We start from the raw sequence: 27,943 nt of genomic DNA on the forward strand, positions 1-27,943 counted from the left end.
CACATTTACCAGAAAAAGCGTCACTCTTTTTTAAAAAATCCTTTTCTAATAGGCTTAAAACAAACCAATAAAATCACTTGAAAGGTCTCAAGTGGCAGCATAATACGGTGGAGAGTGTAAGAACCACCCATATGAAATGGCTGATATCTAACCATTTTGGCCGACAAATTTTATGTGGTTCACGCCAATATTGTGACTGGCAGTCAGAAGATGGGGTGAGAAGCAAGCAAGAATGTCAACTTCCTCTTAGGCGAGAAGCAACGTAATAGCTATCTCATACCGGGGAGAGCTCACCACAGGCAGTAAAGCAGTATGTACATCCATAGCTACTATGATCATCTGACACCTGTCACCCACGTGTGACGCTGGTCCGTGTAGACCGGCATCAGGAATCTTGTTGGACACAAGTGCCCTCAACTAGATCACAAGCTCGCCGAGGGAGGGGAGGTCTTACGTCTCCCCCACGTTGCTTACCACAGGGTCTTGCACACAAGAGCACAGAATTCCTGTTACCTCGTTACCCAACCAAAGCCAGCTGTCCAGAAGTGGGTATGTAAGACTGATCTGCAACCACATTGTCCTTATTCTTCTTGGGCAAGAGTCAAGTTTTAGTGGTGATTACAGGTCGGAGGTCATTTTTATTCCCTCTCTCCTTTGCCATCCTGGAAGCTTTAACCCAACCCATGGCCTGTTGCTTCTCCTTTGTTTATCTCCTCCTTCCTGTAAACACAGATGACGTCCTAGTTTGGGGCCTCGTTCACCTTTACCGAGATGACTGTGGAAACCTCTTATTTATCCTCACTGCCTCCACTTTGTTCTCTTGTTCATACATTCAGTGAGCACTTAGGAAGCATGCATTGGGTGACCTGCGCAGGGTCTCCACTAGCACACCTGGCGGGTCCCTTTGTGCAAATTAGAAAAAGGTGTCCCCTCGAGCCTGCCAGCAGGTGGAAGGGCAAAGAGGTGCCTCCTGCTCCTGAGGCGGCAACTTTGATGCATAGAGGAGAGTTGAAGCTCGGCCCCACGTGTGGCCTCTGTAGGCACCCTGAGCAGGGCACACCCCGTACAACCGACCGCATGAGACTGCCCTGACCCGCACTGTGCTGAGCACTGCGGGGAGGCGGCCCAAAAGATACAGGTCAAGTCCGGAAGGTCCAGGGAGGAACACCCAGAGGATGGCCCGCAAGCAGCTCAGGAAGGCTAAAGGCCTGTACAGAATGAAGCTTCAGGGAGAAAGATCAAAGGCAGCAAGACTGTTTGGAATACTAAGGAGGAGAAAGGTGTAGAGGGGGTTTGGGCTTCAGGTCCTGTTGCAGACTCTGAGGTCCCCGAGGGGGCTGTCACTGGGCAGATGGCAGGAGCCCGTCGTGGCTTCCCCAAGCCTCCCTCCTCCCGTACTGCTGGCATGTCCTCTCCTTCCCCCATCTCCGGCTGTTTCAAAATCTGTTCCCTACTTGAGTTGTGTTCAGCACTGACTACTGCGTATGAATACAATTGCAGTACGTGCAAGATCTAACTTATTTTATTTTATCTTACATATTTGGAGTTAGGGCCTCTTGATAGTCAACATGTAAATATATTCAAACAATATGCAAAGCAGGGGCATAAGATGAGTTGAAAAAAATCTGGTAGCCTTATGGTGAGTTCTCTCTACAGAGGGACCTTTTTTAAGATAAGACATCCCTTGGCAGGTCCAGGGGTTCTTCTAGCTGGAGGGGGGTCCCTCCTGGCCTTGTTTTGGTCTTCTCCCTTTCCTCCTCCACCTGATACCATTTATTAACCATTTATACCACAGGAGGCAGAGCTAGTCCCTAATACTGCTGGGGTTCTCCACCTGGGATTCAATATCACCACCACCTGGGGAGCTTTTAAAACTTGTCAATTCTGGACCCCACCCAGTGCAATCAAATTAAATTCACTGGTAATAGGGCCCAGGCTCAGTATATATATATTTTTTTCTTCTTTTTTTTTTTTTTTAAGCTCTCTAGGTTCTTGCCACTTAAGTGAGGTGTTGCTATAGACCAGCACCATTGGTCTCTTATCTGTTCTCATGTGAGACTCTCCCATGTCTCATGGGAGCATCTACCATCACCATGTGGGAACTTGTTAGAAATGCAGAGTCTAAGGCCCCCACCCCAGTCCCACTGAATCAGAAGCTGCATATTAACAAATCTCCAGGGGATGCTTATCTCATGAAAGTTTGAGAATGCTGTTCTAGGCTGACTCAAACTCAGGGGCATAGTGGAATCACCTGGGGAGCTTTCAAGCATGCTGATGCTAAAGCTCAGTCACAGAAATTCTTAAGTCATTGGCCTAGGGCAAGGCTGAGGCTCTGGAACTTAAAAGCCCCCTAGGTGATTCAGATGTATAACCAAGTTGAAGGACCACTGTACTAGATGATCCCAATGTGTAGCCATTGCCCTAATGCAGGAAATTTTGCTCCAACGAAAACTTCTCTTAAGTGAGTCATGTGTTACTATTATATACAAGTAGATGCTATGAAAGTAATAATAAAGTCATAACTGAAAATGCAGCAAACTTGGAAAAAAAATCCATGTTTAAGGAAAAGTCTTTCTGATAAAAAAAACTGACAAACTGCTAACAATATTTGAAATAGCAGCAATAATTAACTAAGCTAATGTCCATTTGAGGATCTGCCATTCGGTATGTGACTTCTCATCCAAGCTAGTGGTTTCTTTACTTAGCTGATAGCTAGTACAGAGGTCTCTACTTTGGCTGCACACTACAATCACCTGGAGAACTTAGAAAAAGATAAAAACCTCAGGCCACACTCCAGCCCAATTAAATCAGAGCCTTGTGGTGAGTCGCAGGCATCAGTGTTTCTTTAAAGCTTCAAGGGAGACTCCAAGGTGCAACCAAGGATGAGAACCTCTGCACCATGGTTTCAAAGTACCACCAAAGTGTCTTACTGGTCCTAGAAAGGATCTGGGATTGCTGGACTTTAAAAGTTGCCAGCATGTAATCCTACCATATTTAGGCAGGGGAGCTGGGTACCAATTATGCAACTTCCCGCTAATGAAGTGACTGGGAACGATAACTTTGAGAGGAACGGCAGTTTTCCTTGCTTGGAAACCACGGTGCTGTACATGCCCACCCACTGGATCAGTAGCCATCATGGCAGGGTTTGCAAGTGGGTGGGGAGAGGGTGAACACCAAGAAGTCCTTGCTGAGCCTGTAGTTCAAACTGGATTCTTAGATCAAGTCCACAGTGAACAGAAGGAAGTCTGCTAATTTCCAACTGCTTGAGGGTCCGAACCTCAAGCTCCCAGGAGGCAGAGTGAGCAAGGACAGGGCATGTGAAGTAAAGGAAGTCCCTGCCAGTAGCAGGGACTAAGCCCTTCAGATGCTGAGAGAAGCTTGTGGGGGGAAAGCATGAGTGATGAAACTGCGGAATATTCTGCCTGGCCTCCCACTCTTTAGGAACTTTCTATTTGTCTTCTGCAGTGAGGGATATATTGGGTTAGCCAAAAAGTTAGTTCAGGTTTTTCGTAAGATGTTACGGAAAAACCCAAACAAACTTTTTGGCCAACCCAATAGCTCCAGGGCTAGAAAATGCTCTACCCTTACCCAACTTAGTTTCTCATGACCGGTGAGCCCTGAGGTAACAAAATAGTTGCATCAGAGGAGTTTTGCTGAAGCCAGTACTACTGCCTCAGATTCGGGTATTACACTGCGGAATCTTATCCATTGATGTATTTTCCAAAAAGTCACATTTCCCCTTAGGTGGAGCCAGTGTAACTTAAATTTACAGCTTTCACAAAAACCAGATGATCATCTCAGTAGATGTAGAAAAAAGCATTTGACAAAATCTTTTATGATTAAAACAGTCAACAAACTAGATTTGAAGGGGAACCCCCAAATCTTGAGAAAGGACTAAATTGAAGGCAGTACAAACAGAATCTCAATTTAACAAATATCAATCCATCTAGCCTCTCATTGGCTGAGAACTCTCCAGTGCTCCAGCAAAGTGTCCAACCTCATGCTGTTTTGCTTTTGAAGTTCTAATGAATTCATATTCCAGGAAGAGGCCTGTATATCAGACACTTTTACAAATGCTGACCCAACTCACGGTTGGCTTACTTAACAAATCTATTTTTATTTAGGTGAAATGTATTTATACAGCAATTGGAGTTTTAAAAATAGCAACGGGGTATTAATGTTAACTCATATTTAGTTCGTGTTAGAAAATCTGACAGGCTTTTCAAAATACATTGGTGAGGGACTTCCCTGGTGACGCAGCGGTTAAGAATCTGCCTGCCAATGCAGGGGACATGGGTTCAATCCCTGGTCTGGGAAGACCCCACATGCCACGGAGCAACTAAGCCCGTGTGCCACAACTACTGAGCCTGCGCTCTAGAGCCCGCGAGCCACAACTGCTGAGCCCACGTGCCACAACTATTGAAGCCCGCGCACCTAGAGCCCGTGCTCCGCAACAAGAGAAGCCGCCGCAGTGAGAAGCCCGCGCACCGCAACGAAGAGTAGCTCCCACTCGCAGCAACTAGAGAAAGCCCGCGTGCAGCAACAAAGACCCAACGCAGCCAAAAATAAATAAAATTTTAAAAATATATACATTGGTAAGTTGGGGAAGGGAGGATTTTATGTCAGCACACACAGGTCAGGAACCAGGGCATGTTGGCTAGATGCTGCTTTCAACCCCAGATCTGATTCTAGTTTTCACTAGGTAACAAGTGATCACTAGGGGGTCAGATCCTTGGGAAGAGCACAAAGATAAACGAAGTCCCTGCAATTCTCAGGCGGTGACCACTCAGCCCTTGTCAGGTGGCTGAGGCACTGAGGGGCCAGAGTCCGTGCAGAGATGGGGAGAACGTGACCACATGGAGTGGGGAGCACAGGGGGCTCGGGCTATGGATCGGCCACTGCAGACCAAGTGCTTCCCGTGTCCCGGGAACCACCATGTGGGGTCACACTGCCGCCTCCCTAGGAAGCAAGGGCTATAGGAACTTGGCATTAGGAGAACTTCTATCATATTCAGAGAGAGGGGACCTAGCCCTGTTCTCAGGGGGCTGAAGTGGATTCTCCTCCAGGTCTCCCTCTCCTCCCATCTTAAGTAAGAGGTGCCCTTTCCCAGGGCCTCACAGCACCGGGCACTGAGGACCTGCACCACCTCTCGTGAGGCAGCCAACAGGCAGCAGCAGGGGCTGGCGTTAGACCTGCTCTCCTAAGCCTGAGGTCAGGTCCGCAGGGGCGAGGGCTGGGAACCTGCACGGCCAGTGCAGCACGGCCCCTGGGGACCCCCCCGTGGCAGGATGCCTGGGTTTGCTTCTCAGGATCCTGCTGCCTGGCCTGGCTCTTGTGGTGGTCAGCACCACACTGGCGGCTACAGCACCTGGGAGCATTCCCACTGCTTAAAAACTTCTGCTCCTCAGCCGTAACCCCCAAGTAGCCAACATACAAGTCTGAGTTTGCCACACCCCCCGGTGATTCAATGCTGGCCACGCCCTGTGGGGGCAGATGCTCAGCTGGGCTGGTTCCCCTGCCCTCAAGCTACCTGCCCAGATGCTACTCCTCTCCTCTGGCCCAGGCAGCTGAGGCTCCAGAGGGCCCCAGCGCGGGGTTCCGCCCAAGTTACAACCAATGCAGATAGAGAAGAAGCTTGCCAGAGCCCAGGCAAACATCCAAATCCAGGGCTTGGGAAGGCAGGTGGGACTGAGGGTGGAGGCCTCAGCTGATCTCTCTTCACAAGCAGCAGAGCTCTCTGAAGCCAAGGCCAGGTGGTATATGCTGTACACGGTCCAGGGACCCTAACTGAGGACTCCACATCTTAGCCTTGACGCGGATACTTGGCTCTGAGATGCTCTTGCCTCACCCATGGATGACCTTCAGCCAGCACCATATGCTGGAGGGCTCAGATGGAAACAGGGAAGGCCAAGGAACGTCCAAGTTGTTCCCCTTGTCACATTCACGCTATCACTCCATAAACAAAAATGTATTGATCCTGTAAGTTCTGGGCCTAATACTTTCTTTGAATTATCTAAATGGCAGTCCAGACTTAACCAAGTGCAGAAAAGAACTTGATTCAGGACTTTTCATGATGTCACTCTTAAATTCAAAACTGAGTTGAAAAGCAATTGTAACTACAATAATGATTTAGGCAGCACAATTAATTCTAAATCATTTTAGTAAATAATACCATGATGGTTAATTTTACGTGTCAACTTGACCAGGCCACAAGGTGCCCAGACATTCGGTAAAACGTTATTCTAGGTGTGTCTGTGAAGATATATCTGGATGAGATTAACATGTGAATCAGCAGACTGAGTAAAGCAGACTGCCTTCTCTAACGTGGGTGGGCCTCATCCAATCAGTTGAAGATACCAAATAGGCCAATACTCCCCTGAGTAAAAAAGGAACTAACTCCTCCTGCCTGATAGCCTTCCATATTTTCCTGCCTTGAGACCTGAACTGAAACATTGGTTCTTCCTGGTTCTCAAGCTTGCCAGCCTTTGGACTGGAACTTACACCAATGGCTCTCCTGGGTCCCCAGCTTCCTGACTGCAGCTCTTGGGACTTGTCGGCCTCCATAATCATGTGGGTCTTATTGTCCTTATACTACATCTCTTATATATATCACACACACACACACACACACACACACAGAGACATACCCTATTGGTCTGTTTCCCTGGAGAACCCTGATGAAGACAACGCCTAGACATTACTTACTAGATAGTTAACACATATCAGGGCCTAGCTTCGTGCTCTCCACACACCTCTGCACCGCCTCTCCCCATCCTGACCCAACACGGGTGTATGCGTAGCTCTCAGCACCATGCCGCCCAGCACATAGAGGGACTGGACCCGACAGCAGAATGAAGGAAAGGATGGACTCAGGGCTAGATGCGCGGTGGGCTGGCAAGCATTTAAGGAGAGAGGGCCACATGTGTCCATTAGCCTCTGTCTTCAGGGGGCTAAAAGGGATAGTGGGTGTGATCATGGTTATGCTCTTCACAGACTTCCCCAGACTGTCTTCACAAAGGGTTGTACTAACTTATTTTGCCACCAGCGGGGCATGAGGGTGCCTAGCTGGCCATGTGCTCATGCACAGCCCTTTGCACTCTTTACACCAAGGTTTTGGACATTCCAGGAAAAGAGGCATGATATAGTGAGTGAAGGTGCCCATGGAAAGGGGCTGGAGATCTGAAACGCTGGGTAAAGGTTTATAACGGCCTTATTTGAGCAATGATGAAACAATGTATGGATCGTGTTAAACCTTCAAGATCAGTATTTCCCACCTTGAGCTGATCTGTATTCTATCATTTTACACCTCTGCTGGTCAAATTTTTTTTTTTACTGTGAATTTGTTTTTTACATAACATAAAATTTACCATTTTAACCATTTTTAAGCATACGAGTCAGTGGCATTAAATACATCCCCACTGTTGTGTAACCATCACCACCATCCATCTCCAGAACTTTTCATCAACCCGCCCATTCCCTCTCCCCCCAGCCCCTGGAAACCACTATTCTATTGTACTTTCTGTCCCTATGAATCTGAATGCCCTAGGTACCTCATGTAAGTGAGATCATACAGTATTTGTCCTTTTGTGACTGGCTTATTTCACTTAGCATAATGTCCACAAGGTTCATCCATGTTGTAGCATATGTGAGATTCTCCTTCCTTTTTAAAGGTTGAATAATATTCCATTACATGTATGTACCATATTTTGTTTACCCATTCATCCACTGATGGATACGGATTATTTCCAACTTTTGACTATTGTGAATGATGCTGCTATGAACAAATATCTCTTCAAAACCCTGCTTTCAATTCTTTTGGGTATATACCAGAAGTGGAACTGCTGGATCATATGGTTTTTTGAAGGAAAACCATACTTCTTTCTATAGCAGCTGTATCACTTTACATTTCCACTCAAACATTATTTTAAAATATTTTCTGCTGCATTCAAGTCCAGTTACCACTAAAGGGGTGTTTCTGAACCAAAAAAAAAGAATCATCTTTTATGTGCCCTTGCCCTTTAGAAACTGCCTCCACAAATTCTAACAAATTTTGCTAAATTCCCATTTGTTTATAAACATAAAAAATAATAAGAAAACAAATAAATCATTTTGAAATAATACATCAATAAATTGCTATTTAGGACACCACACAGAAATGATACGGCCCTTTTGTTTTGTTCTGTTTGTTTGTTTTTCCTGGGGCTACCTCTACCGTGCCCATGGCAGCTCCAAGAGCAGGTTAGCACTGTGGAGCAAGGAAGTAGGGAAAGATGGGGGACAGGAGTTAGGGCGGGCCCTGTGTGGGGATGCAGGGCCTCTGCATCCCTCTGGGATCTGAGCCTAGATGGCTCGGGCAGAGTCTGGCGAGTGCCTCCGTGGAAGCGGTACTTTCTGGCTGGCTTGAGGTTGACGTATGTGGCCTTCATTTCCTCAGCCTCAGGGTCCCGCACATCTTTGAATCGCTCCCCTTCGGTGCTCGCTACCTGGTTGTCGATGTACTGGATCAGCTTCTTGGGAGCCTCCTTAGGAGCCATAGGCCGGCGAATCTTCTGATCATCTGCGCTATCCACCATCACGTACTTCTTTCTGCAGGATGAAGGACTTCAGCTCATCCTTTTGGGGGCCTCTGAGGCGCCTGGGCAGGTCCTGGTTGGGGCCATCCCAGGCTGGAGGCCTCTCCTCCTTCCCCTCTACCAGCATCTGCACAGCTTCTTCCAAGTCCCCTCGAGCTCTGGCCAACACCCACTGGGCCTGCTCCACCGAACAGGGAAGGAACACCTCCAGAAGTACGTCCACCCCCGGCAGCAGCTCCTCCTCAGCGCCGGATGCCTCTTCTTGGGTGTCCCGAGCAGCAGTCGGAGAAGACATCGTCTCTTCTTTGAACCGCTGCAGAGGCTCTGGGGCGACAGATACCTGACCTTGGACCTCAGAGTTCTGTGGTTGCAGGTTCTCTTTGTTCCTGGCACCACTCAACTGCCCTGAGAGCCTCTGCATCATTTCCCCTCTTGTACCCCTTGGGATGTGGGCGAAGCTAGGCACATAGGCCTCCATCATCTCAGTGAAGGCCTCCATATCGAAATTCTCCTCCGATGGGCCTGAGGGGCCCAGGTCCTCAAGGACCCCGAGCACACAGAAGATGACCTCATCCCAGCCGCTGAGGTCAGCCTCTGGGAGGTGCGTCTGAACAAAGGTAAGGAGGGCTGCACAGACACCCCTCTCCAGCTCCACGCCCTCTCCTCTTCTGCTCCGTCGGGCGCCGCCGGCGACTCGTCCCGCGCGGTGCAGCTCTCATCCCACAGCCCCACCAATGAGCGATATGGCCCTTTAAAAGTTCTCTTAAAGCAATTTTGACTCTAAGAGCTGATAAAGTTTGAAAATAAAAATTTCTCACAGAAGATTATGCACAAATCCTGATTCTTAAAGGACTCCTCTAGTTGGGGCTGCACCTTCGATCCTTCGAGGGAGCTGGAGGAGCACGACTGTACTGTCACTGCCTACTCCCTATGCTGGGAACATAAGTACCGGGAAAACCTGAGCTCTCTGTTGTAAGGCCCATGGTCTGACCTTGTATGACAATTCTGATGCTCACAGAAGAATCTGTGGGACTAGAATAAAGAGCCCATTCATCTATCCTTTCCTATACACCCCCCAAGTGACAGTAAAATTCACCTATAAATTCCAGCCACGCTTACGACTATTGATAACTAGGTATTTACACCAGCATCTGTAACAATTGAGGCCTACGTATGTTCTCAGTTTGCTAAGTTCCCAACTGCCCAGAGAGATTCCTTCCCTATTTTGAAGAACCATGTCTCAGTTACCATGGCAACAGGGCAAGGAGAAGTGGGGAGCTTTCCATGGGCACAAGAGCAAAAGAACAGCTATTTGTCCTCCCACTGGCAGAACAGGGCCATTCGTGAGATTAGCATGTGGTACAAACACAAACAAGCATGCAGTCCGCTTCAGAAAAGCCAAGAACATTTTCAGGGCAAACTCTCTCACAAAGCAATTATATCACACCTTAATCAAGTGCTCCATTTTGTACTGAAAGGAAGAGATACTCTTTTGTGTCCAAAGCAGACACACACAGGATAGCAGTTTGTGGTCCGCTGTGGACTCACTTCGAAGGAAGGAGTCAGGGCACAGGATGGCGAAGACCCACGGGCTGTGGGCCGGCCTTTCGGCCGTTGTGGGGTGCCATGGAGAAGGAGGGATGCTGAGGGACTTCCCTCCTGGCCTATACTTGCCGTGGAAACCCCAGGAAAAGAGGTGAGTGTCAAATAAGGGACAGATTTATCAGAAATAGAGAAAAAAGCAGAACCCTTATTTTTGTTCACTTCGGTAAAATTTGTGTAATGCTGTTTCAGTACAGATCTCTTCCTCCTCAGACCATCAGAACACCAAAGGGCAAAAACAAGTGACCCAGTAACGGAACTCTTTTTTTCATACAGAATGAGAAAGCAAACAAACATCCATATGAAAAATTACTCATTATCCTAAGTGAAATAAGCCAGACACACAAGGGCTAATACTGTACAATTCCACTCCTGTGAGGTACCTAGAGCAGTCAATTCGTAGAGACAGGAAGTATTATAGAATGGTGAGGGGGAAGGGGGAGGAGAATTACCGTTTAGTGGGTACAGAGTTTCAGTTCAGGAAGATGAACAAGTTCTGGAAATGGACGGTGGTGATGATTGCTCAACAGTGAGAATGTACTTAATGCCGTTGAACAATAAGCTTTAAATAGTCAAAATAGTAAATTGTATGTTATGTGTATTTTACCGCAGTGAAAAAAAATTTAAAGTTAACAAATCTCTTTCCCTTGTTATATCCATGCTATTGTTTCATAAACACAAATGTACTGATCAAATTCAGTACGGATCATGCATTCGATAAATACCGAGTCCACCACGAGCTGGCCCTTAGGCCAAGGGTTGAGCAAACACGGACAAGAAGCCATGTGTCCAGCAGACCCTGGCTGGTCACTGAATCCACTTCTTTGGCCACAGAACTGTAGTTCTCCAGATAGGTGCATGGGTGGGGTAAGTCCCAAGAACAGGGAAAACCCTGTACAACTGGGTGACCATTAATGGGTCCCGAAGAAGAGAGCAAGTTTTCCACGACAACAGAGATCCACGTGTATATCGCGAATGGATTAGTCCTTATACATAAAGGTGGCCACAGCACCACTCTGCCCCGTGGCACTTGGCTGCGCGGTAGCACTTCTAAGGGCAACGCTGCCATTTTTCCGAAAGGCAAATGAAGAGGAGTTTGATACAAGCTAAGGCCGAGTCAGCCCAGCAGACGATAAGGAGGAAGACAAGGGCAGGGGTGAGGGTATTTGAGAGGAGGTGAGGGAGAGGAAGAGAATGAGGAAAAGAAAGGGAGGGAGGAGAAAGGATGGGTCCTGACGGAAAGCAGGCGGATAAGAAAGTGGGAGGGAGGGAAGGAAGGCGGAGGTGAGGGCCAAGAGGGAGAGTGGGGGATGGGACGAGAGGAGAGGAGCTTTGTTTTGCTGCAAAGCTCCTTGATTCCGGTTGAAGAGGGGATGACAATAGAGCATGTGCCTGCTAGTGGCATTCACCGTAATCCCACTTTCTTGCTCTACTTTTGGTGAGAAGAGGAGGAGGAGAGGTTTTATCTGAATGGAAAACTGGAGGGATTTTATTCCCCCCCCCAACCCCCGGAGTGACACTGAGGTCAAGAGGGAAACCTGCACTCCTTCACTGAACACGTTTAAGAACACAATGTGATTAGCATCTCTTCTGTTTCTGGGCTGCTTCAACCTGGGCCTCCTGGAAACACAAAGAAGGCTAAGGATGTTGTTTATCAATAGTTAACTGAGTTAATGTCGCTGAGAACTGCAGGAATGATGCTCAGGACCCTCTACCCATAGTGATTTTTTTAAAATTAATTAATTAATTAATTTTTGGCTGCGTTGGGTCTTCATTGCTGGGTGCGGGCTTTCTTTAGTTGGGGCAAGCGGGGGCTACTCTTCGTTGTGGTGCGCGGGTTTCTCATTGTGGTGGCTTTTCTTGTTGCGGAGCACGGGCTCTAGGCGTGCTGGCTTCCGTAGTTGTGGCACACGAGCTCAGTAGTTGTGACTCGCGGGCTCTACAGTGCATGCTCAGGAGTTGTGGCGCACGGGCTTAGTTGCTCCATGGCATGTGGGATTTTCCCGGACCAGGGCTTGAACCCATGTCCCCTGCATTGGCAGGCGGATTCTTTATTTTATATTTATTTATTTTATTTTTGGCTGTGTTGGGTCTTCGCCGCTGGGTGCAGGCTTTCTCTAGTTGTGTGAGCAGGGGCCACCTCTCGTTGCGGTGTGCTGGCTTCTCATTGCGGTGGCCTCTCTTGTTGCCAGAGCACGGGCTCTAGGCGCGCGGGCTCAGTAGTTGTGGCTCGTGGGCTCTAAAGCGCAGGCTCAGTAGTTGTGGTGCACGGGCTTAGCTGCTCTGCGGCATGTGGGATCGTCCCGGACCAGGGATCAAACCCCTGTCCCCTGCACTGGCAAGCGGCGTCTTAACCACTGCGCCACCAGGGAAGTCCCCATAGCAATTTGATAGATGCATTTCCCAGAGTTGGGAACGATGAGAGGAAGCACCTGTGAAGTACAGAACGTGGGCGCTTTCGGTAAATTGTAATTAAAACCTAAAGGACATGCCAGTCGACTTCTCTTAGCCTCTGCAGAGACGATTTGGGGTTTTGGATGGTGAAATTCTGAGTGCATGGAACCAACAGCTTACTTGTTCCACTTCTGGCCATAACTGAGCACCCAGAGCAGAGCCTTATGTTTGGATTGTTCACTGCTGGCATTCCTGCCTAAGAAGATCTGATTCTAAAACAAGTTGCAGAAAAGACAATATTTAGTAGTTAATGTATTAAAACAGCCAATGGAGAGTATAGGAAATATTATCACCACAGGCCCACCAGAAAATTTCACACAAAAAAAGACCATTCACAAAAGTTCTCCATTTAGAGATTCCATTAGTACTGGGTTATCTTAGCTCAAAAAATAATAAATTTAAAGCTGAGATGACCAATTCCTGGCTTGGGCAGAACTTTAGAGGTAACTGAGCAAATGTGAACTAGAAAGATCAATCTCTCCTTAACTTTTTTTTAAGGTCACGAAAGAAGACTGTCAACCTGACAGATGTAACCATGGATTCTTTTACAGAGTCCTTCAAAAGCTCAAAGGCTGCTAAATGTGTCAAATTATGCATCTCCCCCATGACCGGGTTCTTTGATATGAAAGTAATCATATCAAATTTTTTTTTCCTCCAGAAAAATGGATCTGCAATTTTGAGAAAACAGTTCTCTCCGCATCTTATTTATTTTATTTTTTTGGTAGCTGTCATGAAAATCATCTAGGTTAACGGAATCTTCGTTTTCTCCCTAGACTCTCTCAAAAATTCCTTTCAAGTGTCAGTCGCAATGAAATGAGGCCAAAATGTTACACAGCTTAGAATTTTGATATTTTGTTAGCTATAGTCCTTTGATTACCCTGATATGTAGATTTGGGGAAATTTTAATACTGATCTCTCTCTAGCGCTGAATAATTTTTAGAAAAAACACAGTCTGAGTCTAATTGCCAGACCCATACCACACACACGAAAGCTGTGAATACAAGCTGTGATCACGAATCACGTGTATGTGGCTTTGACTGTGTGGGACCCACAATAAGATTAAGATTGTTTTTTTCCTTCTTAATTATTCAGAGCTAAGTGTGATGAAAATTAAAACTAAACATATGGATGTGATCATGAAGGCTTTCTCTAACATAGTTTTTTTTTTTAAAGTATGTTTAATGTGCTACAGGCACTAACTCCTTTAAATATTTAAGGCAAGACTTCCTAGAACTTCTAATTTTAGGGGAGCTTAAGATTTTTTTCTTATTCAATGCCACACTTAGCAATGCACCAGCCAAAGTGCAAAACAGCCTCTTTTTCCTTTATATTTAGTTCTTAAAAAACCCACTCTTACTGAATATGTATTGTTACTTAGTTTTCTGTGGAATGAACTGGTCAGACTCAGAGAGTAACACTTTTATTGTAAATACACAGGGAATAAAATGAAAAATTAAGAGGTGAATCCTTTCCACAAGCTGTATGTCCATGACAATCTATGTTATGGTTTATTTTTGACTTGATTCAGGGTTTTCTATGATAATGGAAAGAGAGATGGAATAGGTTATCCAGAGAACAAGATAACCAGACAATTTTTTTGCATGTGTCTTTGTAATGTATTAACTAATTTTAAAAGCTAATTTAATCTTATTTCTATCTGGAGTAACACCGATATTTGTCTTCCTTTGGTATGTGCAACTGATATGCTAAGAAATAGGTGGCTCGGAAGTCTGTTGGGTGACAAGGACAGACCACTTGAGATTGAAAAGTTGTTGTAGGTTATCATGGTACCATATGGACAATCTCCAAATGGTCCTTCCTCTGACTCTGGTTTCAGAAATGCAAACAGGGGACAGAGAAGCTCTGAGCTACAAGTTAGGAGGCCTGAAACATCCATGCGTAGATAGACGGACATTGGATTTCAGCTTCTGCCTGCCTGGCACATTTCCCTGGCACCCTGGTTCCATGCTTCCGTCTCACATGTCCTTTCTTTCCATTCCCATTTGCGCCTCCCAAATCTCTCACTGACTCCACATTTAGCTGAGCTCACATTTCTTTGCTAACCCCAAACTCCTAGATGCACTTCCAGGGGGAATTCAACTGCCATCCATCACTCTAAATTGGTCCTCACCCTGACAGTCACTTCTGTCTTCCTCCTGGTTCTGCTCACTTAGCTAAGGTTAGGCTGGAGGGCTTAGCAGCATGCTGACTGTCCATATTGGCCAACCAGCTCCCAGTTAGTTTATGTTTGACTAAGTTACCCTTGCCAGGTCTCTGTGACTATAGTACAAGTGCTGAATACAAGAGGCTCTATTTTGGTTCAAAAACCAAATAATAAAGCAAACTTTGTAGTAGTTCTCCATGGCATCCAGCATTTTAAAGAAAACAGAGCAAACGAGCAAAACCTAAGAACTCAGTTTATCTCATTCCCAGCAAGATCAGTAGACTGCAATAACAGCCCAAAGGCAGGAAAAACCATAGGATATTAAATTACAAAATACCAACATTTACATAGTAATTCCCACTAATTAAGAAAGAAAGATATAAGTTGTTTGTTATAAACATCACCAGGTCTTGAGCAAACACCAAGAGCTCACCACAGAGCCAAACCAAGCATTTGTCTAATCAGAGCCACTTTCCAAAGCGTTTTATTGGTACAGCTGCAGAGCGCACATTTTATCACACATGCTAATAATCCCAGTTATGGTACCTACATTTTAATCATTTGTTCTGGGCTTGTTTCTCAAACAATTAGCACTAATGAATGGTCAGAATACCTCGGATCATATATGTCTAATTGCAGTCAAGAGCGGTTCTGGTCTGCATGTACATTTCAATTTACCTCTGGGGATAATGTTTGTTAATTGTATTTCTTTATATGCAAGCTAAGAAAAAGGCAGCTCCAGCAAAAAAGGGACTAAGTGTTCTCCTCTTTCCCTTTGTTCCCACAAGAAGCTAAAGTCACTTCAAGAGGCACTTAATCCCATCATCCGCGGTTACAATTGCCTTGCAGCATCAATCAAAAAGAATCTGAAGTAAAATGATGCAGCTATATTGTGTAATTAAAAGCAATTCAGGTAGTTATTGCTTGGGGCCCTTTATGGGTCCAAATACTTAAAATGGCCCTGCAGGGATCCTAAACACTGTAGTGTTTTAAATTTGGTCAGTAATAATATCTGGAGAAAAGGAAGAATATGCAAAAAAGAAAAAAAAACCCAAAAGACCTCAAACAGCAAAAAAAGCCCGCTAGCCTCTCCTAGTGCGAATTGTAAAGCAAAAGACCAGGGAGAGCAAAAGCCTGAAGTGAAAAAACCCATGACTCGCAACTACAAAGTGAAATAAACATAGAAAAAAAGGAAGGAGAAAAAGAAAACAATTGATGTTTTCCAAATTCAACAGTCCCTGTCCCAATCCAACTTTTGCACTTAAGAAAAAAGAGTGTCATAATGTTGGCTGGGTCTCTTCAACCTGAAATGAAACAGCCTTGTACGACCTATATTATAAAAAATAGAGGCTGTGTGAAAATCCAAACTTATTAAGAAAATAAAGTAAATTTATGGTATGTTTAATGTCACAGTTACTTATAAAGGCAAGATGTGAAAAGTACTTTTTAAAAGTTTGGCACAGTTTTTTTAAAGTGATTTACTTAAATCATTTTTAAAAATTAAATGCTTTGGCTTTTAAGGCTTCATATATGGCTTTTTAAGCCAACAAGAGTTTAGCACAGTATTTTCTGTTGTGTGCTTTTAACAAAGAGCCATCCTTGACAGGAGGCTGGGAAAATGCATAATTCTCTGGTTTTGATTCTTGGCTAAAATATTTTTAAGTAAAAACACAACTCCTCAACAGATGTAAGACTAGATGTTAAAATAACAATGTGTGTTTAAGTTTTATCATTAATTCCCCTTTTATAATAAAAATGGGAAAGAAGGCTTCCTGTTGATTTACGAAAGGATTTCAGGGAAAAATGCTAAGCGTGTGCCAGAGTGAGCTATTGGACGTTAAGGAACTTTTTATGAAAGACACCAGTTTACTGCCAGGATAAGGTGCATTCTGGAAGCAGATGACTACTGAAAATACTCCATATCACTAGAATACAGCACTTCGCAGCAGCCTCTATAAATACTTTCTAAAATACAGCTTAGTGGCAAATGTTAATTGTGGCCTGAAAAGTATTATGTGTGAGCATGTGAGGGTCATAAGATTTAACATTCAAATCACAAAATGACTGTCAGGTGAGATAGCCAACAACAGTTCATTTAAACACAGAATTGACCTCATTTTCCACACAAATATTCTAGTAATTTAAGTGAGTGCAAAAGCCTACAGCTGAAAAATGCAAAAGTATCCCTCAAAGTTTAACCTTATATGAACTACTGATGCAAAACGGCAGAATGGAACCAATTGTGTTTCATTCTTTAACAGAATCAAACTATAAAAAAATCTGTCATTTAAAAAAAAAATCTGCTAACCATGCTTCTTCCATTATATTGATCATAGTGTTAGGGATACTATATATGCTCAAGCGGTTTTGTGTCGTAAGTACTTCCTATAAACTTAAACCTATTTATTATTATTCAGCGTCCAGTCATCAAGCATCCGTTCAAAATCATTACCCTCAATGGGTGGGGAGTGGGGTCTGACATCCCCCCACTGCAGTATTCTCATCACCCTCACCTTCTAGCTGCCCTTGTGAGGCATCACACTCCGTGGGACTAAGAAGAGCAAGTGGGTGACAGAAGTGCCCTGGGATTACTTGAGCTTGATTCCCTGTCTCTCCACCACCACCACCAAAGTGCCCAGATAATTTACTTCATGATCAGGTACCAGTGCTTCTTTGCTACGACTGTGCTGCCCTACCTGAAGGCCAGGCACCAAGCTGAAAAAAAAACCTTCTATTTTGGATCCACCGAAGTATCTGTTCATGTCCTACAGTTTTTATTTCACTAGCCTTTGGATTTAGATAGGCAGGTACTTATTCTTAGGGAAAGGAAGTGTAAACTTTTAACAAGGGACATTTTAGGAACACCCAAAACTGCACTAAGTAAGAAGGAGAAAAACAGATCAATGATAATGAATTGCAGGCAAAAGTCTGTACTGCGATCTGTCTCCTGTAACAATTCCCAGACAGGCGCTTATCAATACCATAGTTCTTTCCTCCCACGCCCCAGGTCTCCTCACTGCTCCCCTGTCCCGGATGCTCCCCTGGAACTCCCCGTGGATGGTGCCCACCACAAGCTGCCAGGAGCAGCCCTACAACCGGCCCCTTCAATTCCTGCCATTGATCCAGCTGTGTGCATGCTGGCTAAATGCTGCCAGGTCAAGCTGGAGAACAGGACTTGAAAATTCAGTGCTAATTACTCTGATTACAATCTGTGTCTCAAGCAGCCAGAGCCTCCGGGAAGTTGTCTACATGCGACCTGTCTCTGAATCAAAAATCTCAGTTTGAGAGATGCAGAATCTATACCTGAGGGCTTTTCAGCTCGTTAAGTTATAATATGGGCGTCAAGTCGTTCATGATACCTTCTCCCGAAGCATATGACTAAGGCAAGCCCAGAACATGGAATGTACGAGACAGATGCAGAGGGGAAAGGATCAAACAGAACCCAGGTAGCCACGAAAATTGCAAACGCCAGCCCTGCAACATGATGCTCAGATGGCGATTTTCTTGAGATGACTTGAGACCCTTTGAACTCAATGAAGGAGTGAGTAGGGGCTTCAGGGAACATGCTCCCAGGCGTCCTCGGTCCGCAAAGAGCCAGAGCCAGCTTGTCGTGAGAACCTTGAACTTCTCAGGATCCATGCCAGTTATGTATTTACCACTGAGCTCCCAAAGGCAGATGTACTGGAGTCAGAGAAAGTGATTTCATGAATATGTTTATATGACATAAAGAATCCAAAAAACGTTGAGGCGGGAGAATGCTAAGATACCAGTTTGTTTTCCTGGGCTCACCAGCGTTTCTTTACATAAATTTGAATCATTTGGAAATAGGCTGGGGAGCAAGGCAGCTAGTTTTGCTAGGGAGTACATGGCTCATTTTCCTTTCTTCACAGACTATGTGCAGATATGCTTGTCCCTGACCAAGTTTATATAAATAGAGTTCTTCCCGGGGCATGAAAATTAGAACAGAATTAATTGCTCTGAATCATCATGCAGAATTCTAAAGGGATTTCTATTCTCACAGTGACATCACAATGCTAGGTTTCCAGACACTGCCAAAGAGTTGAGTGTGATTTCGCCTCTAACCCATCACGGGGGCCCTTCTGCAGCTGGTGGGCACCACACAGGCTTTCTGATATGTGCCCAAAGCAAGGATTCTGAGGAAGAGAGGCTTTTCAGGGGACACTTTGGCGCTAAGTGGAGTCCCAAGACAGTAGGCAAAACCTGAACTGTCATTTTGAGCCTGGCCTGAATTGGCCAACACACGTCAAACACCACAGGGTCTCTATGAAAATATGACTTCAAATATTTTTCTTTCCTCCCCTCATTTCCTTCTTTCAAGTACTTAGTTCACAAGGTGTGTCTGTTATGTGTGTTTATTTGAAAATGAAACTGCTTTTAAAGGGCTCAGTTGTTTTACATCAAGAACCCTGAAAATAGAGGATAAAAATTTCAGTATGAACCCATTCTACAGAATACCATTATTTGATGACTTATTTAAATTATTTGCTGATTACTCAATCTAAATACAATTTTAAAAATAGAAGTGATTGTATGTTTTAAAATTTTGGTAACTTCAAATGATAATTTTTCTCTTTTTAAGAATTAAATGAAATCACAGTGTTAGCTTACCAAAACAAACAATTCCTGCATTTAAAAAAAACTTACTGAGCTCCATGTCAGGCGCTCCTGCCACTCAAAGTGAACAATCTTGTAAGTCAAAACTTTTGGATACCTTAAGTTTTCATTTTTTTGTTTTTTCTGTGTACAACGAGAGAGCCGGCAAATCTCCTTAGTCTGTTTCTGAATCTGGGTCTATGGGTCTGAATCTCTGGGTCTGTTTAGTTGGGAATAAGAACTTGGCCCTTTGCTTAATTTCCAAAATGTACAACAGCTCATACAGCTCAGTATCAAAAAAACCAAGCAACCCAGTTGAAAAATGGGCAGAAGACCTAAATAGACATTTCTCCAAAGAAGAAATACAGATGGCCAACAGGCACATGAAAAGATGCTCAACATCCCTAATTATTAGAGAAATGCAAATCAAAACTACAACGAGGTATCACCTCACACAGGTCAGAATGGCCATCATCAAAAAGTCTACAGATAATAAAAGCTGGAGAGGATATGGAGAAAGGAAACCCTCCTACACTGTTGGTGGGAATGTAAATTGGGGCAACCACTATGGAAAACAGCATGGAGATTCCTTAAAAAACTAAAAATAGAGTTACCATATGATCCAGCAATCTCACTCCTGGGTATATATCCGGAGAAAACTCTAATTCAAAAAGATACATGCACCCCAATGTTCATTGCCGCACTATTTACAATAGCCAAGACATGGAAGCAACCTAAATGTCCATCAACAGATGAATGGATAAAGAAGATGTGGTACATATATACAATGGAATATTAGCCATAGAAAAGAACGACATAATGCCATTTGCAGCAACATCGATGGACCTAGAGATTACCATGCTAAGTAAAGTAAGTCAGAGACAAATATCATATGGTATCACTTATATGTGGAATCTAAAAAAAAATGATACAAATGAACTTATTGACAAAACAGAAACAGACTCACAGACATAGAAAACAAATTTATGATTACCAAAGAGGAAGGCGGGAGGGGAGGGATAAATTAGGAGTATGGGATTAATAGATACACACCACTATACATAAAATAAACAACAAGGATTTATTATATAGCACATGGAACTATATTCAGTATCTTATAATAAACTAAAATGGAAAAGAATCTGAAAAAGAATACACACACACACACACACACACAGACACACACACAACTGAATCACTCTGCAGTACAACAGAAACTAACACTACATTGTAAGTCAACTATACTTCAATAAAAAATAAAAAAGAACTCGGCCCTTTGGCTTGTGGACACTAATACAAGTTGACTAGCATCCAGCAAGGCCTGGAGTGGGGCCACGCTCCTGGGTGTGGACCACCTTGCTTACCATCTTCCTTCCTGGTTAATTGTAGGGACCATCCAAGTCATCATCACTGGGTTTCTCAATGGCCAAGAAACCCTTACATTTGTTCCTTTTCTCAGACAAATTCTTCTAACAACCGTCTGCCCTACACCATACCACAGGCATAATCTGTCCCCTGCAGGCTGAAAAACAGCTCACTCTACAAGCCCACTAAATAGAAAATGCACCAAAAATAGGCTGTTATCAATACAAATATGTACAAGGAAGACTGCTCCAAAAATAATTTCAATTTTATACAATTGATTTGTTCTTTCAAGGAGCCCTTAATTTACTCAATCCCTGATTGAGTTGTTACATGAATCAGGAAGGATTAACTATGAAGATAAAGGCAGATATTTCAATCAGGGAATACCCGCGATGGTTTAATTAAAGAATTTTTGCATCTCACTTACAGAACATTGCTGCTTAAGTATGGCATGGCATTTATTTAAAATGTCCCAGAGGCAATTAAGCCCTTGATTAACAATAAAATTTTCTTCCTTAACTTCATTCTCAATTACCATGAAGCTCATTTCTCATTGCCTGGAACTTCCAGCACGTGGTACTCATGGCTTTAACTTGCATGTGATTCCACATAAGCCACCTAAAAAGGTTAGAAGGATTTGAGGTACACAGGAACTAGCCTCTTCTAAAAGTTGGAAGTCTTACTTGTTTTGCAGTTTGCTCACTCATCTCCTTCAGCTTGCAGGCTAGCCACGTCCACGTATGTGTGACAGCTCCACTCCAAGTTATGGGAGGAACAAGGGGATGTGGTGACCAGGACACAATTCCTAACTCTGAGAGTTCAGTTTTTCTTGAACTCAGAGCAGACCTGGATCTGGTGACACCTTAAGCGTATCACTTAACCTCTCAGTCTCAGATTCAGATTCTGAGTTGGATGTAATAATAGGATTGTTGTGAGAAGTCTAATGAAATGATGCACGTGACACACCTGATAAAGTGCCTTGCACACAGGAAGTCCAATCAATAATAGCTCCTACTATTAAGGATAGGACACCCTTCTTCCTCTTCCCTGACCTCTGTGAGCTAGTCAGGTGGGTCTGGAACAGAGGGTCGCCTAGGATTCACACACCCACACAGACAGATGGTGGGAGGCACTCTGTCACACCCAGGAAACACGCCTACCAAGGGGACTGGGGAGCCCACTTCCATGCTAAGGGTCGGCACCACATAAAATAAAGAAGCCAGATTTATGTCTCCTCTCTGATGCCCCCAAGTCTTCACAACTTAATAGCTGGATAAGCGATCTACACATTTTGACTTATCTGTGAATTTGTCATCAGCTCTACAAGAGTGTTTCATGATTATCTATGTACATTAATCTACGTCTGAAAAGAGAGAAGAATCAAAAGGGTTTTGCCATTCATTTTATTTTAACGTTATACAAATTTTTATTCAGTAATTCACTGATTCAACAAATAGATATTGGACATGGAAGCCAGGCAGGGATATCCAAATAGGGAGGAGAGAATCAGCCTTGGGGGAAGTCGAGGTCTAGCTGGGGAGACTGGGGTCTCTAAGGCAAGAGGGCAAATTCTAACTCTAGTTGGAAAACAGTGGGAGGGGTGACTCTGAGAAGGCTTCTCAGAGGTGGTGACAACAGATGGGGCCTTGGAAGGAGGAGGACAAACTCCAGAGGCAAAAAGTGTATTGTGGACGCAGTATAATGAGGAAGATTGAGACCATCTCCTCAAGTATCACCAGTGATTTTCTTTCTTTGCAAATGCCATGCCTACCTCTAATTCTTATCTGTTGCCCTCCTGCATGTGGGGGATTTCCAGGTATAAACATCAGCTATTTGAAATACCAAGACAATGTCCTTTTTCCAATCCTGTACTCTGTCACAGATGGTGACCAAAACAGTGACACTCAATATCCTAAAATTTTCTGACCTAAAAAAAACTCCCAGACTTCCCTGGTGGCGCAGTGGTTAAGAATCCACCTGCCAATGCAGGGGACACGGGTTCGATCCCTGGTCCGGGAAGATCCCACATGCCGCGGAGCAACTAAGCCCGTGCGCCACAACTACTGAGCCTGCTCTCTAGGGCCCATGAGCCACAACTACTGAGTCCGCTAACCACAACTACTGAAGCCCGCTCGCCTAGAGCCAGTGCTCCGCAACAAGAGAAGCCACCGCAATGTGAAGCCCGCGCACTGCAACGAAGAGTAGGCCCCACTCACCGCAACTAGAGAAAGCCCGCGCGCTGCAACGAAGACCCAACGCAGCCAAAAATAAATAAATTTTAAAAATAAATTTATATTAAAAAAAACTCCCTTCTTTACTCTTCAGTAACATTTATTTATGCTTTTAAAATCATCTTTGAAATATATAGGACTTAAGTAATAATTCTTCTCAAGTAGATAGGGTGTTCCTTTAAAATCAGAATCATGCTGAAAGGAGATACAACCAGATTATATTGTGCATTACCTGAAGCTTATGAGAGCATTATTTAGGGACTTCCAGTATACAAGGGACAGTATGTTTGTACACAGATACAAAATGTTAAAATGAAAGGCACCAGGACTCATACACACTAAGGCAAACAAACTTAAGTTCTCAATGGTAGTCTTTGTTCTTTTTTTTTCTTTTCAACATCTATTGAGTCCTTTACTTGCATTATCTCACTTAATCCTTCCCAAAATCCTACAAAATAAGTACTATTATTGCCATCTATTTTACATCGGGCAACACAGGTTTATTTTATTCTGTAACCTTAAATTTTCAAACAGGCAGCAGCTGACACTATTATGCCACATTTCACAACTGATACCAGTTTTTTCAGGGCACTGCACAAGCCAAAGAATATTAACTCCATCCATACTGGCTTCACGCTTAAAAAAGAAAATTGAAATAGAGATTTAGGCAAATAATGACAGTAAAGATGCCTTTTTTTCTCTTCAAAATTTTCTTTATGTGACAGTTTAGAACAGGACTCAGCAAACTTTATCTGAAAGGGCCAGATAGTAAATTATTTCAGACTTGTGAGCTGAGAGACAAACTCAAGGATATTATACAGGGACTTGTGTAACAAGAGGGAACACAAATTTCCACATACTTGGTAATGACAAAATTCAAAATTAAATTGCGTACAATTTTTTTGTAATACAGTTCTACTCACGAGAAGAATAGCACTCCTTTTGGGGGGATAGCATCTCGCTTAATTGGAGTTCAAAGGTAATGTTGCCTATTCTCAATTCATTCATCTGGAAAAACCATTCTTAGTTCGAGAGCTGCACAAAAATAGGTGGCAGGCAGAATTTGGCTCTGGGACCCTGGTTTAGAATATTTCTCTAAGGCTAGAGCCACAGACAACTTCATTTACCCTGGAGACCCAGAGTTTCACAGACACAGGGCCCAAGTCACAGAGAAGTACCCATCTTTGAATCACAGGCCAGTGTACTAGTCCTGATTATTATTCAGAGACATCAACAAGCAGAAAGCTTCCAGGGCTCCTGGCTCCCTTCCCATGGGATTCTCATTTTTTTATATCACTTGTTAACTTGGGAGGTTTGAAGTCGCTGCCACACCTACTAGTTTGTGCTGAACTAAAGAAAAGTCAGTTTGGTGTAAATCACGAAAAGCAACTGTATATTCTCCTCTATTTGTGGCATTTAAAAAAAAATCTCAGTTTCTCTTATTCCCCTTATCCTGACACCAATAAATTTCTTTTTTGGCAAAGTTTTAACAGATCAGTTTTGTGTTCCTAAGTATATCCAGCATTTCACCCTCCTTTTAAATACAAAACCCAGAAACTTAGTCTTCTGTGGGCTCCCTGATCTTTGTGCGACCACAGGGTAGGGGTGGGGGAGGACAGGGGAAAGAGGTGAAGAAGGAAGATACTGGCTCACAAAAGTCCAGAGAGTATTTGACTAAAAAAATATAGAGCAGGGTGGAAGAGATGAATCAGAAATCCCACAAACAGAGGAGGTTATTTTTTTCTTTTAAAAGATTAAGGATTGCAGGTTTTCATGCTTACTCAGATGGAACAAGAAAATATTTCAACCTCTTTGCTTCATTCAGTTTGGGTATGAACAAAATAAAGGTCAGGCACATTCAAAACATCCATTATAATTTTCTTATTCCCTTTAAGATGATGAGACAACTGGTGAGAGATTCGGGATTACACTCCACTCAGTGAACGATCATGGGGAAGGAAAATGGGAAGCACCCCCAAAACTCAAAGGGGGCCAGAACTGGTACTGCTCTTCCCTGCCTTTCACGGTGACAGACATTCTAGGTAAAGCCTCCTCGCCATTGCGAGTTAAATTCCAGTTCTAGCATCAAGCCGGACACTCTGATTCCAGTTGTTCAGAACGAACGGGGAAGTGCACACAGCTGTTTTATACAAGTGTCCAAAGGAGCATGAGCCGTTTCTTTTGAGGAGAGGAACCATATTTTCCAAATTAGTCCAACTTGTGGTTGACAGGCTGAACGCCCATTTATCTCCAGCTATAAGGAACACGTGCTCCTGATGACTAATCATGCCTTCCAGGAAGCAGTTCGCCACCACCGTGTTGTACACTGGGAGTGCACAAGATAAAACGCAAGGGAAATAGACAAATGAGGAGAGGGAGGAAGTGAAGGCAGTAATTTTGACAATAAAGTGGAAAGGGTTTCAAGGGTTCAAATTACAACAGGGTCCGTTCAATTCAGCTTGAGCAGTCCTCCTTGTCTACACGGATAAGTCTGTTGATTTGCCTGTTAGCGCCAACTCCCCAGTGATTAAAATTTCTTCAAGATCTCCTCTTCTTTAACCAACCCTACTGCACAGTACATCACTGAGACTCCAAGATCTTAAAAAATAAATCTAAATAACTGGTCACAATGAGAAGGAAGAACAGAAGGTAATATTTGAGAGGGGGAAACAGAGACAGAGAACTGACTTTAAGAAATCATGATTTTAGGGAGTCGTGATAGTAGGAAGCACTCTTTTTGCTGACCCTGGCACCATACCTTGTACATAATGTATGCTAATTAAACATATAAATGAGTAAAAAAAGAACGTAAAAGCCAAAAATCTTAAACTAGCTTTATATAAATATCTGTTCCTTAATCATGTAGTAGTGATAATAATTATTTGTAAAGAATTTTAAAAATTAGAAGAGCAAGTAGAATCACACTGCTTACCTACCAACCAGTATACTGCATTAACCATGAAAATGAAAACAGTGATACAGTCAGGAAATTGCGAAGGAAGTCAATGTATTCATATTTTTAAATATCTTTGAGTGAAGTATAAAGTTGTCCTGTAGAAACTGAAGGTGGGGTGCAGGTAAAGAATGCCTCTTTTACTACACACTGTGTTTTTATATTTTAGCTCTATTTTTAAGCTCTCAAGATATTTATAGCACTTATTTAATGGCTATGTTCTCAGAGACCAAGAAAGGGGGTACAGGTTTTATTTAAAACTCACTTAAAATAGCAAAATTACGAAACAGTGATTCATTATCATAATCCTCCTGTGGACATAGATTAAAATACACAGGAAACCGATTTCTCTCTGAAAAGTGAAGAAAGAAAAGACCTCTTTAAGACGCTGCTATACAATGACAAAATCCTGAAAACAATTTGGTCTGAAAGATGTAGGCGTCTTTACATAATATAATGCATCCAGAAAAGAGGAAAAAGAAAGAAAAAAAGAAAAAACCGAATATATACTACCAACAAAAACAAAGCCCCTGCAGAATATACTGCAAAAGTCCAAGGCTTCTGATACTATTCATGCAAGTATACCTATACTTCCTGTGTTTGAAAATGTGCCAACCCCTTAGCCTCCAATGCAGAAGTAAGTGACAGTTTTACTAAAGAATTGAGTACAGATTCCTGAAATGCTAAAGCAATGTGAAACCATTTTGTTGTGGAGTTTGTTATTCCGTTTCTTCTTAGCTAGAAAACAAAGAAGTCGGAAGTGACAGCACAGGCCTTCTGAATATCAGAAGACTCCTAGCTTTCCCCCTCTCCATCATGCAGTATGGCCACTGTCCATGTTTTCCCACACTCTATACATTAAATGTGTCCATTAGAACTCTCCTGCTAACCCTCCCCCACCTCACAACCTGTACCTTCTCCCACTTCTGAAACCAGTACATGGCCTTCTCCATCACCCACCACATTGCAAATTGCAATATTTCTGTTCTTTCAGTGGAATCATCAGTGGTTTGATGCTTTGAGGCATTCTTTCATTTTTAAAAGCAAGCTAGAGAGTCATTTATTCTGCTGTTAGGCTTTTTATTTAAGTAAAGAAATTAAAGTCATCTTCAGCTTAGAAGCAAGGTTTGCTAGCCCTATTTTGACCATACCAATCCTTATAACTTTTCCGCCCATGTTTACGTTTCTTTATAGAGTGCAACCTGCCTATATTGACAAAGTACAGAGTATAAAACCCTCAATGCCCCTCCCTGAAGCCCTCCTAATGAAGCTCTGTCTAGGGCTCCTGGGGGCTTCTCTCACAGACTGGGGCTGGGCTGCCTCCCTCCCAGTCACGGTTTCCATGATCCTCGCCACTGTGGTGTCCACCCCAGGCGTCCCACAGAATCATCTTGGGCTGCTTTGCTGCTCTCTCCGGGGCCTCTGGGGCCCTTGTCCGGCCAGCCCCCCTGTACACCACTGCTCAGAGGCGGCCCTGGGCCTGAGTCTCACTGTCTCTCCACCTGCAGATGGACCCACCTTGCCCCTCCTCTTGGGCCTAGCTTGGCGTGTCCTGAGGAAAGACGAAGGGCAAGTACTTGAGGTGGCAGTCCCAGTTCTCACTAGCAAAGAGGTCAGCGAGGCAGCCAAATGCTTTCTGCCCAGACTTGGCCAGTGCTGGGGCTGCCCCCACTAAGGCCCATTTTCTGTGCCTCCTGCCTGCCACTGGGCCTGCCACGCCGTCCTTGCACTTGTAGGCTGTGGTGGAGATCATTTCTACCACATCTGCTAGTCAAATTTTAAAAGGCAAACTCAGATGTCGAATGATGTCCGTTAACACAGGAATGTAAGGCCTCAGCCGCCCAACTGAGAGGCTGGTTTCCTGAGCATCTGCAGGTGTACCTTGAGATCCACAGCTACAGTGACAAGCCCTTGGAGAGATGGGGCCCTAAAGCACCTGTCACCCTCCAGCCAGTGGTTGGTCGTAACGGCACTAACAATAGTAACG

The 27,943-nt window shown here is 43.9% G+C and overlaps 2 protein-coding genes across 4 annotated transcripts in view; both read right to left on the reverse strand.

The window, feature by feature from the left end:
* CLYBL (citramalyl-CoA lyase) overlaps nucleotides 1-27,943 on the reverse strand; it is a 247,570-nt gene that overhangs the window by 113,948 nt on the left and 105,679 nt on the right. The window lies entirely within an intron of this gene.
* On the reverse strand, nucleotides 914-27,709 carry LOC103007851 (CUE domain-containing protein 2-like). The gene is given in 5 exon segments (XM_057533220.1): nucleotides 914-1,110; nucleotides 8,207-8,582; nucleotides 8,584-9,287; nucleotides 25,222-25,329; nucleotides 27,559-27,709. Coding segments are annotated over 5 exon segments (1,536 nt in total).

Source organism: Balaenoptera acutorostrata, chromosome 18, assembly GCF_949987535.1.
Source record: "Balaenoptera acutorostrata chromosome 18, mBalAcu1.1, whole genome shotgun sequence".
In the NCBI taxonomy this organism is placed as follows: Eukaryota; Metazoa; Chordata; class Mammalia; order Artiodactyla; family Balaenopteridae; genus Balaenoptera; species Balaenoptera acutorostrata.